Raw genomic sequence first — 13,174 nt, 5'->3', positions numbered from 1 at the left:
TGTGCCACAAGGGTACTGTCCAAATAATCTTGTTTTTCATCAACTATTAACCACCACCAGTATAAACACTTGAGTATACAATTGGATATTTCCAACTACCAACAAGCTACCAACTGGACTTTTTTTAAAAGTTTAACCTACTTTACATAATCAATCCCTTCAGAGATGTTATCACACACCTCTGGTGCAGGTGGGGCCTGAACCCAGAATTCCCAGTCCAGGAGGAGGGACACTACTACTGCATCACAAAAGATCCCTCTGAATAGTGTAGATTTTTAAAAAGTAGTAACCACTACCAGAAGAAACACCTGTGTATGTAATTGATAATTTACATACAATGCCTGTTAACAGCACCAACTAGTCTTGTTCTTTTCTTAATTTAACCTATTTTTCAAACTAACTTGTTCAGAGGTGTGATTACACATCTTTGGAGCAGGTGGGACTTGAACCCCAGCATCATGGTGCAAGAGTATGGGCACTGCCACTGCGACGTAAAGAGGGCCGTCCAACTAGTCTTGGTGTTTTTAAACTAGTAACCACAACTGGTAAAAATACTTGTGCATCCAATTGACATACAGTGCCAATTAGTCTTGTTTTCTTTTTAATTTAATGTGTTTTACTAATCAACCAGTTCAGAGATGTTATTGCGCACTTCTGGAGCAGGTGGGACTTGAACCTAGGTCTCTCAGTCCAGGAGTAGGGAAACTTCATCTGCACCAAGACAGAATCTTCCAACTTTTGTTTTAAAACTAGTGACTACCACCAGTTGAAACACCCAAGTGTAAAATTGACACTTACATAGAATGCCATTAAGAGCACCAACTAGTTTTGCTGTCCTCCTTGTGAGATTTAAGTCAGCTGCGTTCACAGCAGTCATTATTAGAGACTCTACCCAATGTTTACTTCCATTCTGCCAAGAAATATGGTGGTGAATTTACAAATGGGAGAAGATATTTCAAAAGATATTGTCTATCAAATTATTTCCAAAAATAAGTATGACGTACAGTGATGCAGTTTGAGCCAGTTTGAATGCAATGTCTACAAATGTCCTCAAAAGTATCTCAGATATTCAGTCTTACATTCAGGCATATCAGAAAGAACAAAGCTGTTCCAAAATAAGCATAGAAATAATGAAACAAACAACTACCCTTAAAGGGAGTTGTTTGTCACCCGTGACTGTTTGGTTGAAGAACAGGTTAGATGTTAGATATTTTAGCAGAATATCACTTTGTTATTTGACAGATTGTTGGAGGAAGTAAGTACTGTCCATAGACTCTTTCAAAAGCAGATGGGCTTTAAAGATCAGTCAAAACATTGCACAAAAAACATAGACATAAACAGAGACAGAAAGAGATGCTCACAATGCAAAAATACGCATTAAGCCACACCTAGCCATATGGGATGTATTTTAGGCAGTCTGTACCTCAGTGTTAAAGGTACATAATAAATTACAGAACTAAAAATGTATAAAGCTTGTTTTTAAACATGGAGTGCATTCTGATTCATTGGCATTGAAAATGAATTTCACAATAGTTAGCATCATTCATGATTCCTCAGTTACTGAAGCAGTTCAGATCCAAATGCCACAAAACCTGGACAACATCCAGACCTGGGTGGATAAATGACAAATAAAATTCATGCCACACAAGCACTAGGTAATGATCATTCCCCAACAAGAGAGAATTCAATCATTGTCCTTTGACATACAATATAATTACCACCACTGAATCCCCCATTGTCAATATCCAATGGATCACCACTGACAAGAAACTGAATTGGACCATCTATTAAATACAGTGGCTGGAACAGCAAATCAAAGATTAGGGATCCTGCAGCAAGGAACTCAACTCCTGTCTGCATAGTGTCTGTCCTCCATCTACAAGGAAAAGTCAGGAACATAATGGAATACTTGCCACTCACTTGGATGAGTGCAGTGTGACACCATCCAGAACAGAGTAGTCTGCATGACTGGTAGCACATCTAACAGCTGCAACAATTACTTCCTTCAAAATAAGCATGACACTCAATAGCAAGAATGTGGAGCATCTACAAGATGCAATGCAACAATGAACGAAGGCTCTTTAGATAGCACCTTTCAAACCCACAATTCTGACATCCAAAGGTCAGGGGCATCAGATACATGGGGACACCACTTGCAAGTTCTCTTTGTATTCACTCAGCACTCTGATTTGGAAAGGTACACTGTTCCATCAGTATTTTTGGAACAAAAGTCTGCAACTTCCTCTGAAATAACATTGTAGAGTGTACCATTACCATATAGTATGCAGCAGTTCAGGAAAGCAGCCCACTGCCATCTTCTCAAAGACAATTAGAGGTGGGCAATAAACGTTGACCTTAACCGCAATGTCCACAACCTGTGAATGAATAAAAAAATCCATGAAAAATGATACAGCTGGTCACCATAAGACCATGAGACATAGGAGCAGAAGTAGGTCATTCAGCCCATCTAACGGCCATGGGAAAGAAGGTTAAAATAAACATTTTGAAGTTCAAAGCAGTAGTTTCAATATCTTTCCATAATGACGCCTAGTGAGGGAAGGAGATAGAGTCATGATAATGTGACTGATGTAGTAATCCTGCAATTGCCTGGAGCTTTGGGTTTAAATCCCACCGTGGCGAATGGTGAAATTTAAAAGCAATAGAAAGGAAAACCTGGTCGAATGGTAATCAACATTAGCCCATACATTAAGCAAACAAAAATGTGCAGATTAAAATATGATAACATTGTATTCTGTGTATTTGGGGCAGTACATGGTTAACACTGTTGCCTCAAAGTGCCAGCGACCTGGTTGGAGTTTGCGCATCCTCCCTGTGTGAGTTTCCAATAGGTGCTCCAGGTTCCCCCCACAGTCCAAAGATATGCAGGTTAGATGGATTAGCCACGGTATATATGGCGACAGGGTGGGGGTCTGGGTCTGAATGGGATGGCCTTCGGAGGGTCAGTGATACTCGACGGGCCAAATGGCCTCTTTCTTCACTGTCAGGATTCTATAATTCTATGAAAGGAACACACATTTTGTAAAGCATGGTTGGAGAGAGAAGTCATATACTGTTGAGGGACAAAGCAACTAGGTGTTCAGACACATAATTCTTTGAAGTTTGCATCACAGGTAGACATGGTGGTTAAGAATGTATTTAGCACACCTGCCTTCATTGGTGACACCTTTGAATATAATAGTTGGGATGTTATATTGAGGTTGTACAGAACGTTGGTGAGGCCTCGTCTAGAATTCTGTTTCTAGTTCTGGTCACACTGTTATAAGAAGGTTATTATTAAATTGGAGAGGGTTCAGAAGAGATTTAGCAGGATGTTGCTGGGAATGGAGGGTCTGATTTATAAGGAGAGGCTGGATAGGCTGGGACTTTCTACACTGCAGCATAGGAAGTTGAGAGGTGACCTTACAGCGATTTAAAAATTATGAGGGGTATATATAAGGTGAGTGGCAGGTGTCTTTTCCCTCACGTGGGCGATTTCAAGACCAGGGAGCACATTTTTAAGGTAGGAGGAGAAAGATTTAAAAAAGACATAAGAAGCAATTTTTTATGGAGTTTGGTTTGTTGTTGAATGAACTTTCTGAGAAAGTGGTGGATGCAGGTACATTTACAACATTTAAAAGATATTTAGAGGGATATGGGCCAAGCACAGGCAGGTGGGACTAGTTTCGTTTGGGATTATGGCTGGCATAGACTGGTTGACCGAAGGGTCTGTTTCCATGCTGTATGACTCTATGACTCTAAGAAAGATACTGCTGAGAGCTTGTTTTCTATTCAAAATTTTAAAAAAAACACAGCAGACAGGACAAACAGTGACTGAGGCAGGGCTTGCTGATAGGTTGATATTGGAAGACTCAAGCTGAGTGAAATTATTTTTGAATGGACACTCAAAAGTTTTGACCAAGGACGGCTGGGAGAAGTGAACCTGCTGGACTGCCAGGAATGACATTGGACTTCTTCAAATAAAGCTTAACATCTGCTGCAGGAATGTTGTGCATAGTGCAATGCATTGAAAGATATCTAGTTTGCATTAGTTGGTTATGGAAAAAGTACTATTTTGTTTCATTTGATGAGGAAATGAGAATTTGATGTATTGGTGGTCTATTAAGTAATGTATGATTGTTGATTTTAGTTTATTTGCTATAGTGAGAGTGTTAAGATGTTAAAGTTTATTCTTTGGTTATTCCTATTGTTTAGGATATCCTCTGGTTTCAAATGTTATTGATCTCTATAGGTGTCGTAACGCCCCGTACACAATACAAAACTCAAGTACAGAAGACTTACTAAAACAAAACTAAAAGAACTGCAGATGTTGTAAATCAGAAACAAAAACAGAAATTGCTGTTAAAGCTCAGCAGGTCTGAAAGGATCTGTGAAGAAAAATTAGAGTTAACATTTCAGGTCCAGTGACCTTTTCTCAAATTTACAAGTGCTGTTTCATTTCTGCAAGGTTTTTGGCCTTATGATGTTTAAATGTATTGACAGATCACAGAAATCCTTAAATATGCATCTTCTAGGGTATCCCACATTGTTATCATTTACACAGCCTAATGCTCCAAAGTAGTGCGGTTGTTGAAAGACACTGAGTAAGCCAATGTCCTGAGAGAAGAAGGATGATTGTGACATGCCTCAATAGGTGCTCGCTGATAAAGATTCATGACAGTGAGATTCTCTGATCAGCGGACATTTCTTAGAAGTCTAGTGATAGGGCCACTCAACCAAGAAGTTCGCACTGACAAGCAACAAGGGGAAAATTTTTGTCTTAAGATTTCTCCAGTTAGTTCAGTTACAATATTCAGTTGGAAACATCAGCAATATACCCATGATCCTTAAGGAATGCCCCCAAAACCCACTATCCTAACACTACCATCTAGAAAGACAAGGGCAGCAGTTGCATGAAAACACCATCACCTGCAAGACTCCCTCCAAGTCACACTCCATTTTGTCTTGGAACTGTGTCACTATTCCTTCACTGGGAAGAAGTCCTGGCACGGCCTTCCAAACAGAATCTCATTCTGTATCAGCAAATTAAGGAAGCAAAAATTCAAGAAAGCAGTTCACCACCATTTTCTCAAAGGCAATTAAGAATGGGTAATAGATGCTAACTTAGCCAATGATGCACATAATCTTGAATTAATAAAAATTAAGACATATCTCAATGTCTGGCAAAGGAAGTGGTAAAACAAGTGCACACACTTTGCAAACATAACTCCTGAATCACTTTAGTGATTGGTTTAAATCTCCATCATTGAGATGTTTAAAGAGTGAGACAACAGATACAGTTATGTCTAAAGGCACTGCCTTCACCCAGTGATCGTTTACCATAAATGTAATTAACACTGCACATTTTACAACCTGTCATTATTGATATTGTGCACAGTCATCTCAAATACTGCTTACACTTCTCAGTCCAAAAACTGTTAAGGATCATCATTGTTAAGGTGGTGATGTAGCCGAATGAGTGAATGTCACCATAAAAATAGAGAAACAGTAAAAATATAAACTTAAACTTGAATTGATAGTCTAATGTTAAGACTACTATGGGCATGAGCAGAGCTAACTAGCACTTCCCTGGAATGTTGTAATTTGAAGAAAAACAGTGATTAAAGGAAGACAGGTGACATATATTTCTAAGATATCATGTTTGATTATTTTTTGTTGTACAATTATATAGGGTGTGTTTCTCAATTATTTCAAGTACAAACAAATACAGCATCTGCTTCCAAATGCCTTCGAATCATTAAGTATGCAAGGTAGGTTTCTTAAATACCTGAAATTATTGTGTTGAAATGCACACACAACATATTTTTATTGAGTAAAATCCCAGTTTTCCACGCAGCCAATTTTGCGCTGAATCAAGAAAGAGTGCAAACTTGACACATTTGTGCATTTTTTAAGATTACGTCTCACGAGCCAGACAGTCTTCACAGGATTTTTAAAAAATGCATAACTGACTTGTTTCAACCTGGCCAAGTTAGAGACTGGATTAAAAAAAGGGTGGAGTAATTGAAACTGAAATTGTTAAACCAAATTCCATTGATCTAAACAATACAGTTTAATGTATAAAGTAATAAGAAACACATTTTCTAAAAGCTGAGGGCTGAATTTTCCCAAAAATTGGGCTCTGTCGACTTTAGAAAATTTCAAGACGGGCTTCTCACTGTGAACTCCAACGAGTTAATCTTAAAATAGCATTCTTATTTATTCCACAGACTTCCTTTCAGGAATCAATTTAACTAATGCTCCATTAAAGTCCACTTGGTTGTTTAAATTCAACCTTTACACTTCTGATCAGCCATCTCTCTGAACTTGTTATTATTGCTAATAGACGGAAACAGCCACAAACTGAATCATTCTTTCTCCCAGAAGTGGGCACCACCTGCGCTCTGTGCACATGCGCGACGTCCGCCTCCGTTGGTCATAACCGCCATTTTATTGCGCAAGTCATCAACGGCCCGGGCCACACTACATTCCCCAGAGGACATTGCGCACAGGACCCGGATGAGCCGTGGCCAGGGAAGGTTGAGGTAAGTGGCGGTCGGATTTGGGTCTTTTAGAGGCCCGGGGAGTGTCCCGTCGTCAATAAACTTGGGCATGTTCATTTACTGAAGGTTAGTTCGTGAGGCTTTGGCCATGTTACATTTAGTCACGTTTGGAACGAAGACAATGAGAATGCGTCGTTTCCGGGAAGGGGTTAGGTGTATTGAAGTCGAAAGTTTGAAGTGAAAGAAAAGTATAAGGAGTTGGAAATGGTGGGTTGAAGGGGGAGGCTGGTGTTCGGGAGAGAAAAGGCAAGTGTAGGGAGTCGGTGGGGGAGGGAGAGAAGGGACGTAAAGGGAGGGGTTGGGGAGAGACGAGACGATGGGAGGGGAAGGTATTTTGGGAGTTAAGTTTTTAAAGAATAGGGGACTAAGGGGTAAAGGGGAGGGAGTTAGGGGAATGGGGGGGTGCTACTTTCCCCTCGCCCCCCCCCCCCCGCTGCCTTGCCTTTCCACCTCCACTGCTATCGCCACCCCGTGCCCTGCCCTGTCCTGTGTTCTCTTCTTCCCCCCACCCCCCCCCCCCCCATGTGAGGGGGCTGAGGGCAAGCACTGAGGGGAATGGAAGGAGTTTGGGCAGGGGAAGTGTGTGGGAGGGAGGAATGGATAGTGAGGAAGGGAGGGGTTGTGGTGTGATGAAGGTGTGAGGTGTATTTGCGATTTGAGAAAGAAGCAGATGGGCAAGTGAAGGAGGCCAAATGTGGAGCATGGGAAGTGAGTTGGTAGTTGAACCAGGGCAAAAGGAGAAGGGATGGATGTGAAAGGAGGAGAGATAAGTGGGGATCGAGCAAAGCCTACTCCTGAGTTGGGGATGAGGGATACAAAGAAGAGATAATGGAAGGATGGATGAGGTGGCAATGAAGGGGGAAGGAGAAGAAATGAGGGAGACATGAGTGGGAGGTGAGAGCTGCCTGGGGTTTCAAGTATATGGGGAAGGAAAAGAGGCTATGGAGAGAATGAAAAGTGCCCCTTTTAGTTTCTGCACATGTGGAGCAGAGTCCTCATCCTCAAACAATCAATTTTTGAGCTTCAGTTATCATTACCTAATTATAATAAAGTTTTGAAAGATTTTGCTCATAGTGTGTATATTGATGCCCCAGAGTATTTTCAGCTGTTTGAAGCGAGTAACATACAAATTCTATTAAACTATGTTAATTTGTGGAGTAGACCAGTTCATGACAGAGTCTAATTTCATTTTTTTTCCCCAACAGAAACAGTGTCAACTTGAATTCATTCAACTTGAATGATCTCATCCTATTTTAAGGTACAAGAAATGCATCAAAAAAACCAGGGAACAATAGACTGATGAGCCTGACATTGGTGGTGGGCAAGTTGTTGGAGGGAATCTTGAGGGACAGGATTACATGTATTTGTAAAGGCAAGGATTGATTAGGGATAGTCAACATGGTTTATTTTTAGTTGCAAGAGAAATTTTCTCACTAACTTGATTGTTACTGCTACTTTTAAAAAAAAAATACTCCGGATTGATTGAGGACTGAGTGGTGGATGTGATCTGTGTGGACTTCAGTAAGGTGTTCAACAAGATTCATCATGGTACTGGTTAGCAAGGTTAGATCACATGGTATGCAGGCAGAATTAGCCATTTGGGTACAGAACTGGCTTGAAGGGTGGTGGTACAGGGTTGCTTTTCAGACTGGAGCCCTGTGACCAGTGGTGTGCCACAGGGGTCGGTGCCGGGTCCACTGATTTTCTTAATGTGGATGATTTGATTGTGAATGTCAGTATGGTTAGTAAGTTTGCACGTGACACTGAATTTGGAGGTGTAGTGGACAACAAAAGTTACCTCACAGTTCAACAAGATCTTGATCAGATGGGCTGAGGAGTGGCAGATGGTGTTTCATTTAGACAAATGAGGTGCTGCATTTTTGGAAAGACAAATTGGGGCAGGATTTATATACTTAATGGTAATGTCCTGGGGAATGTTGCTGATGTAAGATGCCTTGGTTAGGCCACTTTTGGAATGCTGTGTTCAAGTCTGATTTCTCTACTATAGGAAGGATGTTGTGAGACTTGAAAGGGCTTAGAAAAGATTTACAAGGAAGTTGTCAGGGTTTGAGTTATTGGACGATGCTGAATAGGCTGGGGCTATTTTCCCTGGAACATTGGAGCCAGAGGGGTGACCTTGTAAAAGTTTATAAAATCATGAGGGGCATGGATAGGGTAAATAGACAAGGTCACTTCCCTGGGGTGGGAGAGTCCAAGACTAGGGGGCATAGGTTTAAGGTGAGAGGGGAAAGATTTAAAAAGGATTTAAGGCACAACTTTTTCTAGGAGAGGGTGTTATGTCTATGGAATGAGCTGCCTGAGCAGCTGGTGGAGGCTGGTACAATTACACTTAAAGGCATCTGGATGGGTACATGAATAGGAAGGGTTTCGTGGGATATGGGTCAAATGCTGTAAAACAGGACTGAACTTATTTAGAACATTTGTTCGTCATGGACAAGTCGGACTAATGGGCCTGTTTCTGTTCTGTACTTCTCTTTACACTACACTGTAACAGAATGGAAGAAATTTATTTGTTTTGGTGGAAAAGAATTACCAATAGACACTAAATGCAAGACTTCCAAAATAGTACATGTCTCAAAACTTTCCTATTTTGTATGCAGCTAATTACTTTGCAGTGACTGTTGGGTGGATAAGACCAGCGGTCCTTTGCAAACATTTAAGCTGTTTAGAAAATAGTAGGAAATGAAAGATGAATCTTTCTGGTGACCATAATTGAGGGAGGAATGTTGCATAAGAACTGTAAGAATTTTCTGCTCCCCCTCAATTAGTGGAATAGAATCCAAATTACCTTAAATATCAGAAGAAGAAAGGAGAGCTTCTGATGTATCCAATAGCAACATATTTCTACTTTGTGATTCTGTGGAAACATTTCCATATTCCTGTGTTAGTAAAGGTTGCATGTTCTGGCAGGTTCAGTGACCTGCAGTTTTGATACATAATTCCTTACTACTACTCCAAGGTTGGTTGTATGGTGTAGTGAGGTGACTAGTCACTGAAATGTTTTGTCTTTAATGTCATTTTTTAAATTTACAGTGTGAAGCTTGACCTTCGTGCCATATGAATAATGCAGACTATAAAATGTGTGGTTGTGGGCGATGGTGCAGTTGGAAAGACCTGCCTTCTCATTAGTTACACAACAAATGCGTTTCCTGGAGAATATGTCCCCACTGTGTTTGACAACTACAGTGCACAGATGACAGTGGATGGACGAACTGTAAGCCTGAACCTTTGGGATACTGCAGGGCAGGAAGAGTATGATCGTCTCCGCACGCTATCCTATCCACAAAGTAATGTTTTCATTATCTGTTTTTCCGTTGCTAGCCCTTCCTCCTATGCCAATGTCCGTCATAAGTGGCAACCAGAGGTTTTGCATCATTGTCCAAATGTTCCTATACTTTTGGTTGGTACGAAGAAGGATTTAAGGAATGATTCTGAAACCGTTAAAAAGCTCAAGGAGCAAAGCCTCTCTCCAACAACGATGCACCAGGGAGTGACCTTAGCCAAACAGATCAGAGCTGTTAAGTATCTGGAATGTTCAGCACTCAATCAGGATGGGATCCGAGAAGTATTTGTGGAGGCTGTGAGAGCAGTCCTGTACCCTCATAAGAAGAAGAAAAGTAAAAATTGTGTACTGTTGTAACCTGAAGGTGTGAACATCTTGGTTGCACGTAGATTGGAAGCATACTTCAAAGCCAGTGCATCAGCTGTGCTTCAGAATGCATTGTGGTGTAACGCAAGAATCTTGCACAAATAAGTTTGTATGACTGAAACTGGAAACTGTCAAAATGCTGCTTTATTTGCTGGGTGTTTTTACAGAAGTGCAGACCCTCAATGAGATTAATCTGAATAATGGCACTGGACTCTAGCTTGCAATCTCTGAGCTGGTCTGAAAGCTTGCCTTTTAGAAGCCACTTTAAGGATCCCCTTTTCTTGTAAGGATCTTCCTTGTGCTTTGTTTCCCACAATTGGCTTTTGGTGATTTTGGAGGCCCTGATTTGGCTGCTTTGCAATTAACAGACATTTACACATTCTGCTCAGTGTTTTGTGTAACAAATGCCGACTGCTTTTCTTCCACTACTCAGGTTTCAAGTTAATATTTGCTTTTACAGATATTTAATCATTGGGTAACAGTGCAGTTGAGATTTCGCCCATTAGCTCTGCGAGAGGATAAATTGGCACAGCAAACGATTTCTATTTAAAATCCTGAACTAGTATATGTTAGTTTTAATCCATAGCAAATAATAAAATGCAAGTCCTGCTAGTGCCATATGTATTGGGACTGTCAATATAGTTCTAGCAAAATAGCTATTTTGCACAAAAACCTAAAAGTGACAGTGTTCACTTAAAAATTGTCAAATTTAAATTGTCTGAAAATCTCAGATGGCTCTCCTGTAGTGTATTTATGAAATTGTTTACTTAGATAATTGAATCCTCAATAGCCCCATATACGTTGGTACATAAAAAAGCAGTGGTAAAGTTCACTGGGTTTTGCTGTAAACCAGGTTTGTTTGTTTTTTTTTTGTATTAATCAAGTATTTTGTTCACTTGGTGACAATTTTTTTTAGAGTTTCAAGTTTATAGCTGCAATCACTAAAATGGGTTCCACATGTTTGAACATATTCCCTGGCAACATATCCATCATTGAATGCCAGTCATAATCATAAATTGCACAGCTGCAAGGTCTGACAAGGTACGGATTCAGGGGTCATTTTGTTCTGTTTAGACTTGCTTGCAAGTATGTAAGTAAATTGCTGATGGTACTGACATAGGACAAAGGGAAGTTAAGCAAAAACAAACTGACATTTGCCACTCCATAACAGCTAAGCTGTTTGAACTGTTATGGATCGAGGTCTGAATTGTTTGCATCATGTGTCTATTTCTAATAAGTCTCTTCAATTAAGATTTTATTTTCATGGAGTAGGTGCAGATCTGTGCGCAACTATATTAAATGATTTTTGACAGGACCATTTAAAATGAACCTTGATGCTGCTGTTTCACAGAGGGCCCAACCACTTATAATTGGGAAAAAGCCCAAATACATATTTCAATTCCACCTCAAACATGGATAAATGTGTACTTGCTTTAACTTTTTAAAAAGTCCCACAAATTTGAACCATAAAATCTTTTACATCTTGATCTAGTGCTTTTTTTTGATGGTTAAACTCAGTCCTCTCCCTTTGAGAATTACTTCCGTATTAACATCAAACAATTTAAGAACTTTTTTGTCTTTGGATAAGCATGAGAGTTATTGATAGTAGCCTGGTGGGAGAATGTGCTGCAAAGAAAAATGCCAGCAGTTAGCCAGCCTGGACTGGGTACAAGTGATTGGTGTCTGATAACCAGTTGATGGCCTCTCTTGTTTGGGAGGAGGCTTGGAGCATTAAGCTAATTATCAGTAAGAGACCTTATTTCTCCTAAGGCATTTTAAAAATATTTCAACTTTTCAGTGCAGTTTTGGAACAGTTTCTCATCTCTCTCAAAGCAAAATTTGCAGGTTCTACATACTAAACTAATCAATTTGTTGGTAACATGTATACAAATAGGCCTTTTCAGTAAGTGTTCTATCTAAATTTAATTTCAATATCTCATTTGTAATCCAGTTTGTACCTACCAGCTATTGCAGTTGGTAAAGTGGTGGCTGTTACGCTGCCGTGGACGAAAATGCTGCAGTTTTTAAAAAGGTGAAAGAGGACTGAAGCATCACTCTGTCTTGTTATTTATCATGTTTTTCACCACACTGTAACCATGGTCAGTGCTAAATCCGTGCACTAGAAACCTGAATTATGTTTTAAATAAACAATGTTAAGTTAGGACTGCAATACTTTGAAATGATTCATAAAAAAAATTGTACTGCTGAAATAAAATTGTCTCAATTGTTTATCAGTGAAGTGTCAACTTCCTGGACAGTGGCTAATTTTCAAAGTTACGAGAATAAAAATATTTATAACAGAGCACTTTATATAGAAATGGTATGGGAGATTTTAATCCAATATTGTGAACTGATGCCATTTTAACAGTGGATGCTGGTTTATTTTCCTGAGAATGTGGGTACTTAAATGTAGGTCAACAAAAAGTAATTGTTGTGCTTAGGTTCCTCAATTGTAATTCATATACTTTTGAATTCATGACTAAACTTCTGTCAAATGTGGTCACAGGGATCATTTTGTTGTTTCGGTCTTACTCAGACATTTAACTACATGTTGTTAAAACATTGCCCACAGCACTACAGTACTTGTGAAATGAATACATTGCAATAGTAAGACATATTGTTCTCCTGACTCTGTGTATGCAAAAGATTGCATAGCAGTTGTCTACAATTGTTCTTACTTGGATCTTTTATTCCCAGCAAAAAATACCACAAGCTAGACCTGTAATTGATGTTTTGTTAAATTGCAGACCATTCATATAACTTAATGTGAAATAGTCATCATATTTCTAATGTTTTGCTACAACCACAGAGCTATGCTGAAGCTTTCATTTAATGGTGTGGGTAACTTGTAGACTACCTGCAAATTTCATCTGAGTTTATAGTCGATTGCAGTGTGAGGCTGGAGGAACACAGCAGGTCCGGCAGCATCAGAGAAACAGGTAAG

At 39.7% G+C, this 13,174-nt stretch overlaps 1 protein-coding gene across 3 annotated transcripts; it reads left to right on the top strand.

Annotated features, from left to right (window-relative positions):
• The first annotated feature begins 6,456 nt into the window (after positions 1-6,456).
• Positions 6,457-12,459, top strand: LOC125458884 (rho-related GTP-binding protein RhoG-like). Of its 3 annotated transcripts, none has more exons than XM_048544680.2 (3): positions 6,462-6,542; positions 7,766-7,818; positions 9,615-12,459. In XM_048544680.2, the coding sequence occupies exon 3, from the start codon at positions 9,646-9,648 to the stop codon at positions 10,219-10,221; it is 576 nt and encodes a 191-aa protein (XP_048400637.1). In that variant the 5' UTR covers positions 6,462-6,542; positions 7,766-7,818; positions 9,615-9,645; the 3' UTR covers positions 10,222-12,459. The 3 variants fall into 3 exon arrangements, with proteins under 3 accessions (XP_048400639.1, XP_048400637.1, XP_048400638.1); XM_048544681.2 differs by having other exon boundaries at positions 6,532-6,626; XM_048544682.2 differs by lacking the exon at positions 7,766-7,818 and having other exon boundaries at positions 6,457-6,542.
• Positions 12,460-13,174: the final 715 nt, after the last annotated feature.

The sequence above is a fragment of the Stegostoma tigrinum genome, chromosome 15 (assembly GCF_030684315.1).
Source record: "Stegostoma tigrinum isolate sSteTig4 chromosome 15, sSteTig4.hap1, whole genome shotgun sequence".
Lineage (NCBI taxonomy): Eukaryota > Metazoa > Chordata > Chondrichthyes > Orectolobiformes > Stegostomatidae > Stegostoma > Stegostoma tigrinum.
This window is presented reverse-complemented; position numbering and strand designations above follow the sequence as displayed.

What these genes read in the sequence shown, in the direction of transcription:
- LOC125458884 (XM_048544682.2), top strand. Translation starts at nt 9,646, where the DNA reads ATGCAGACTATAAAATGTGTGGTTGTGGGCGATGGTGCAGTTGGAAAG.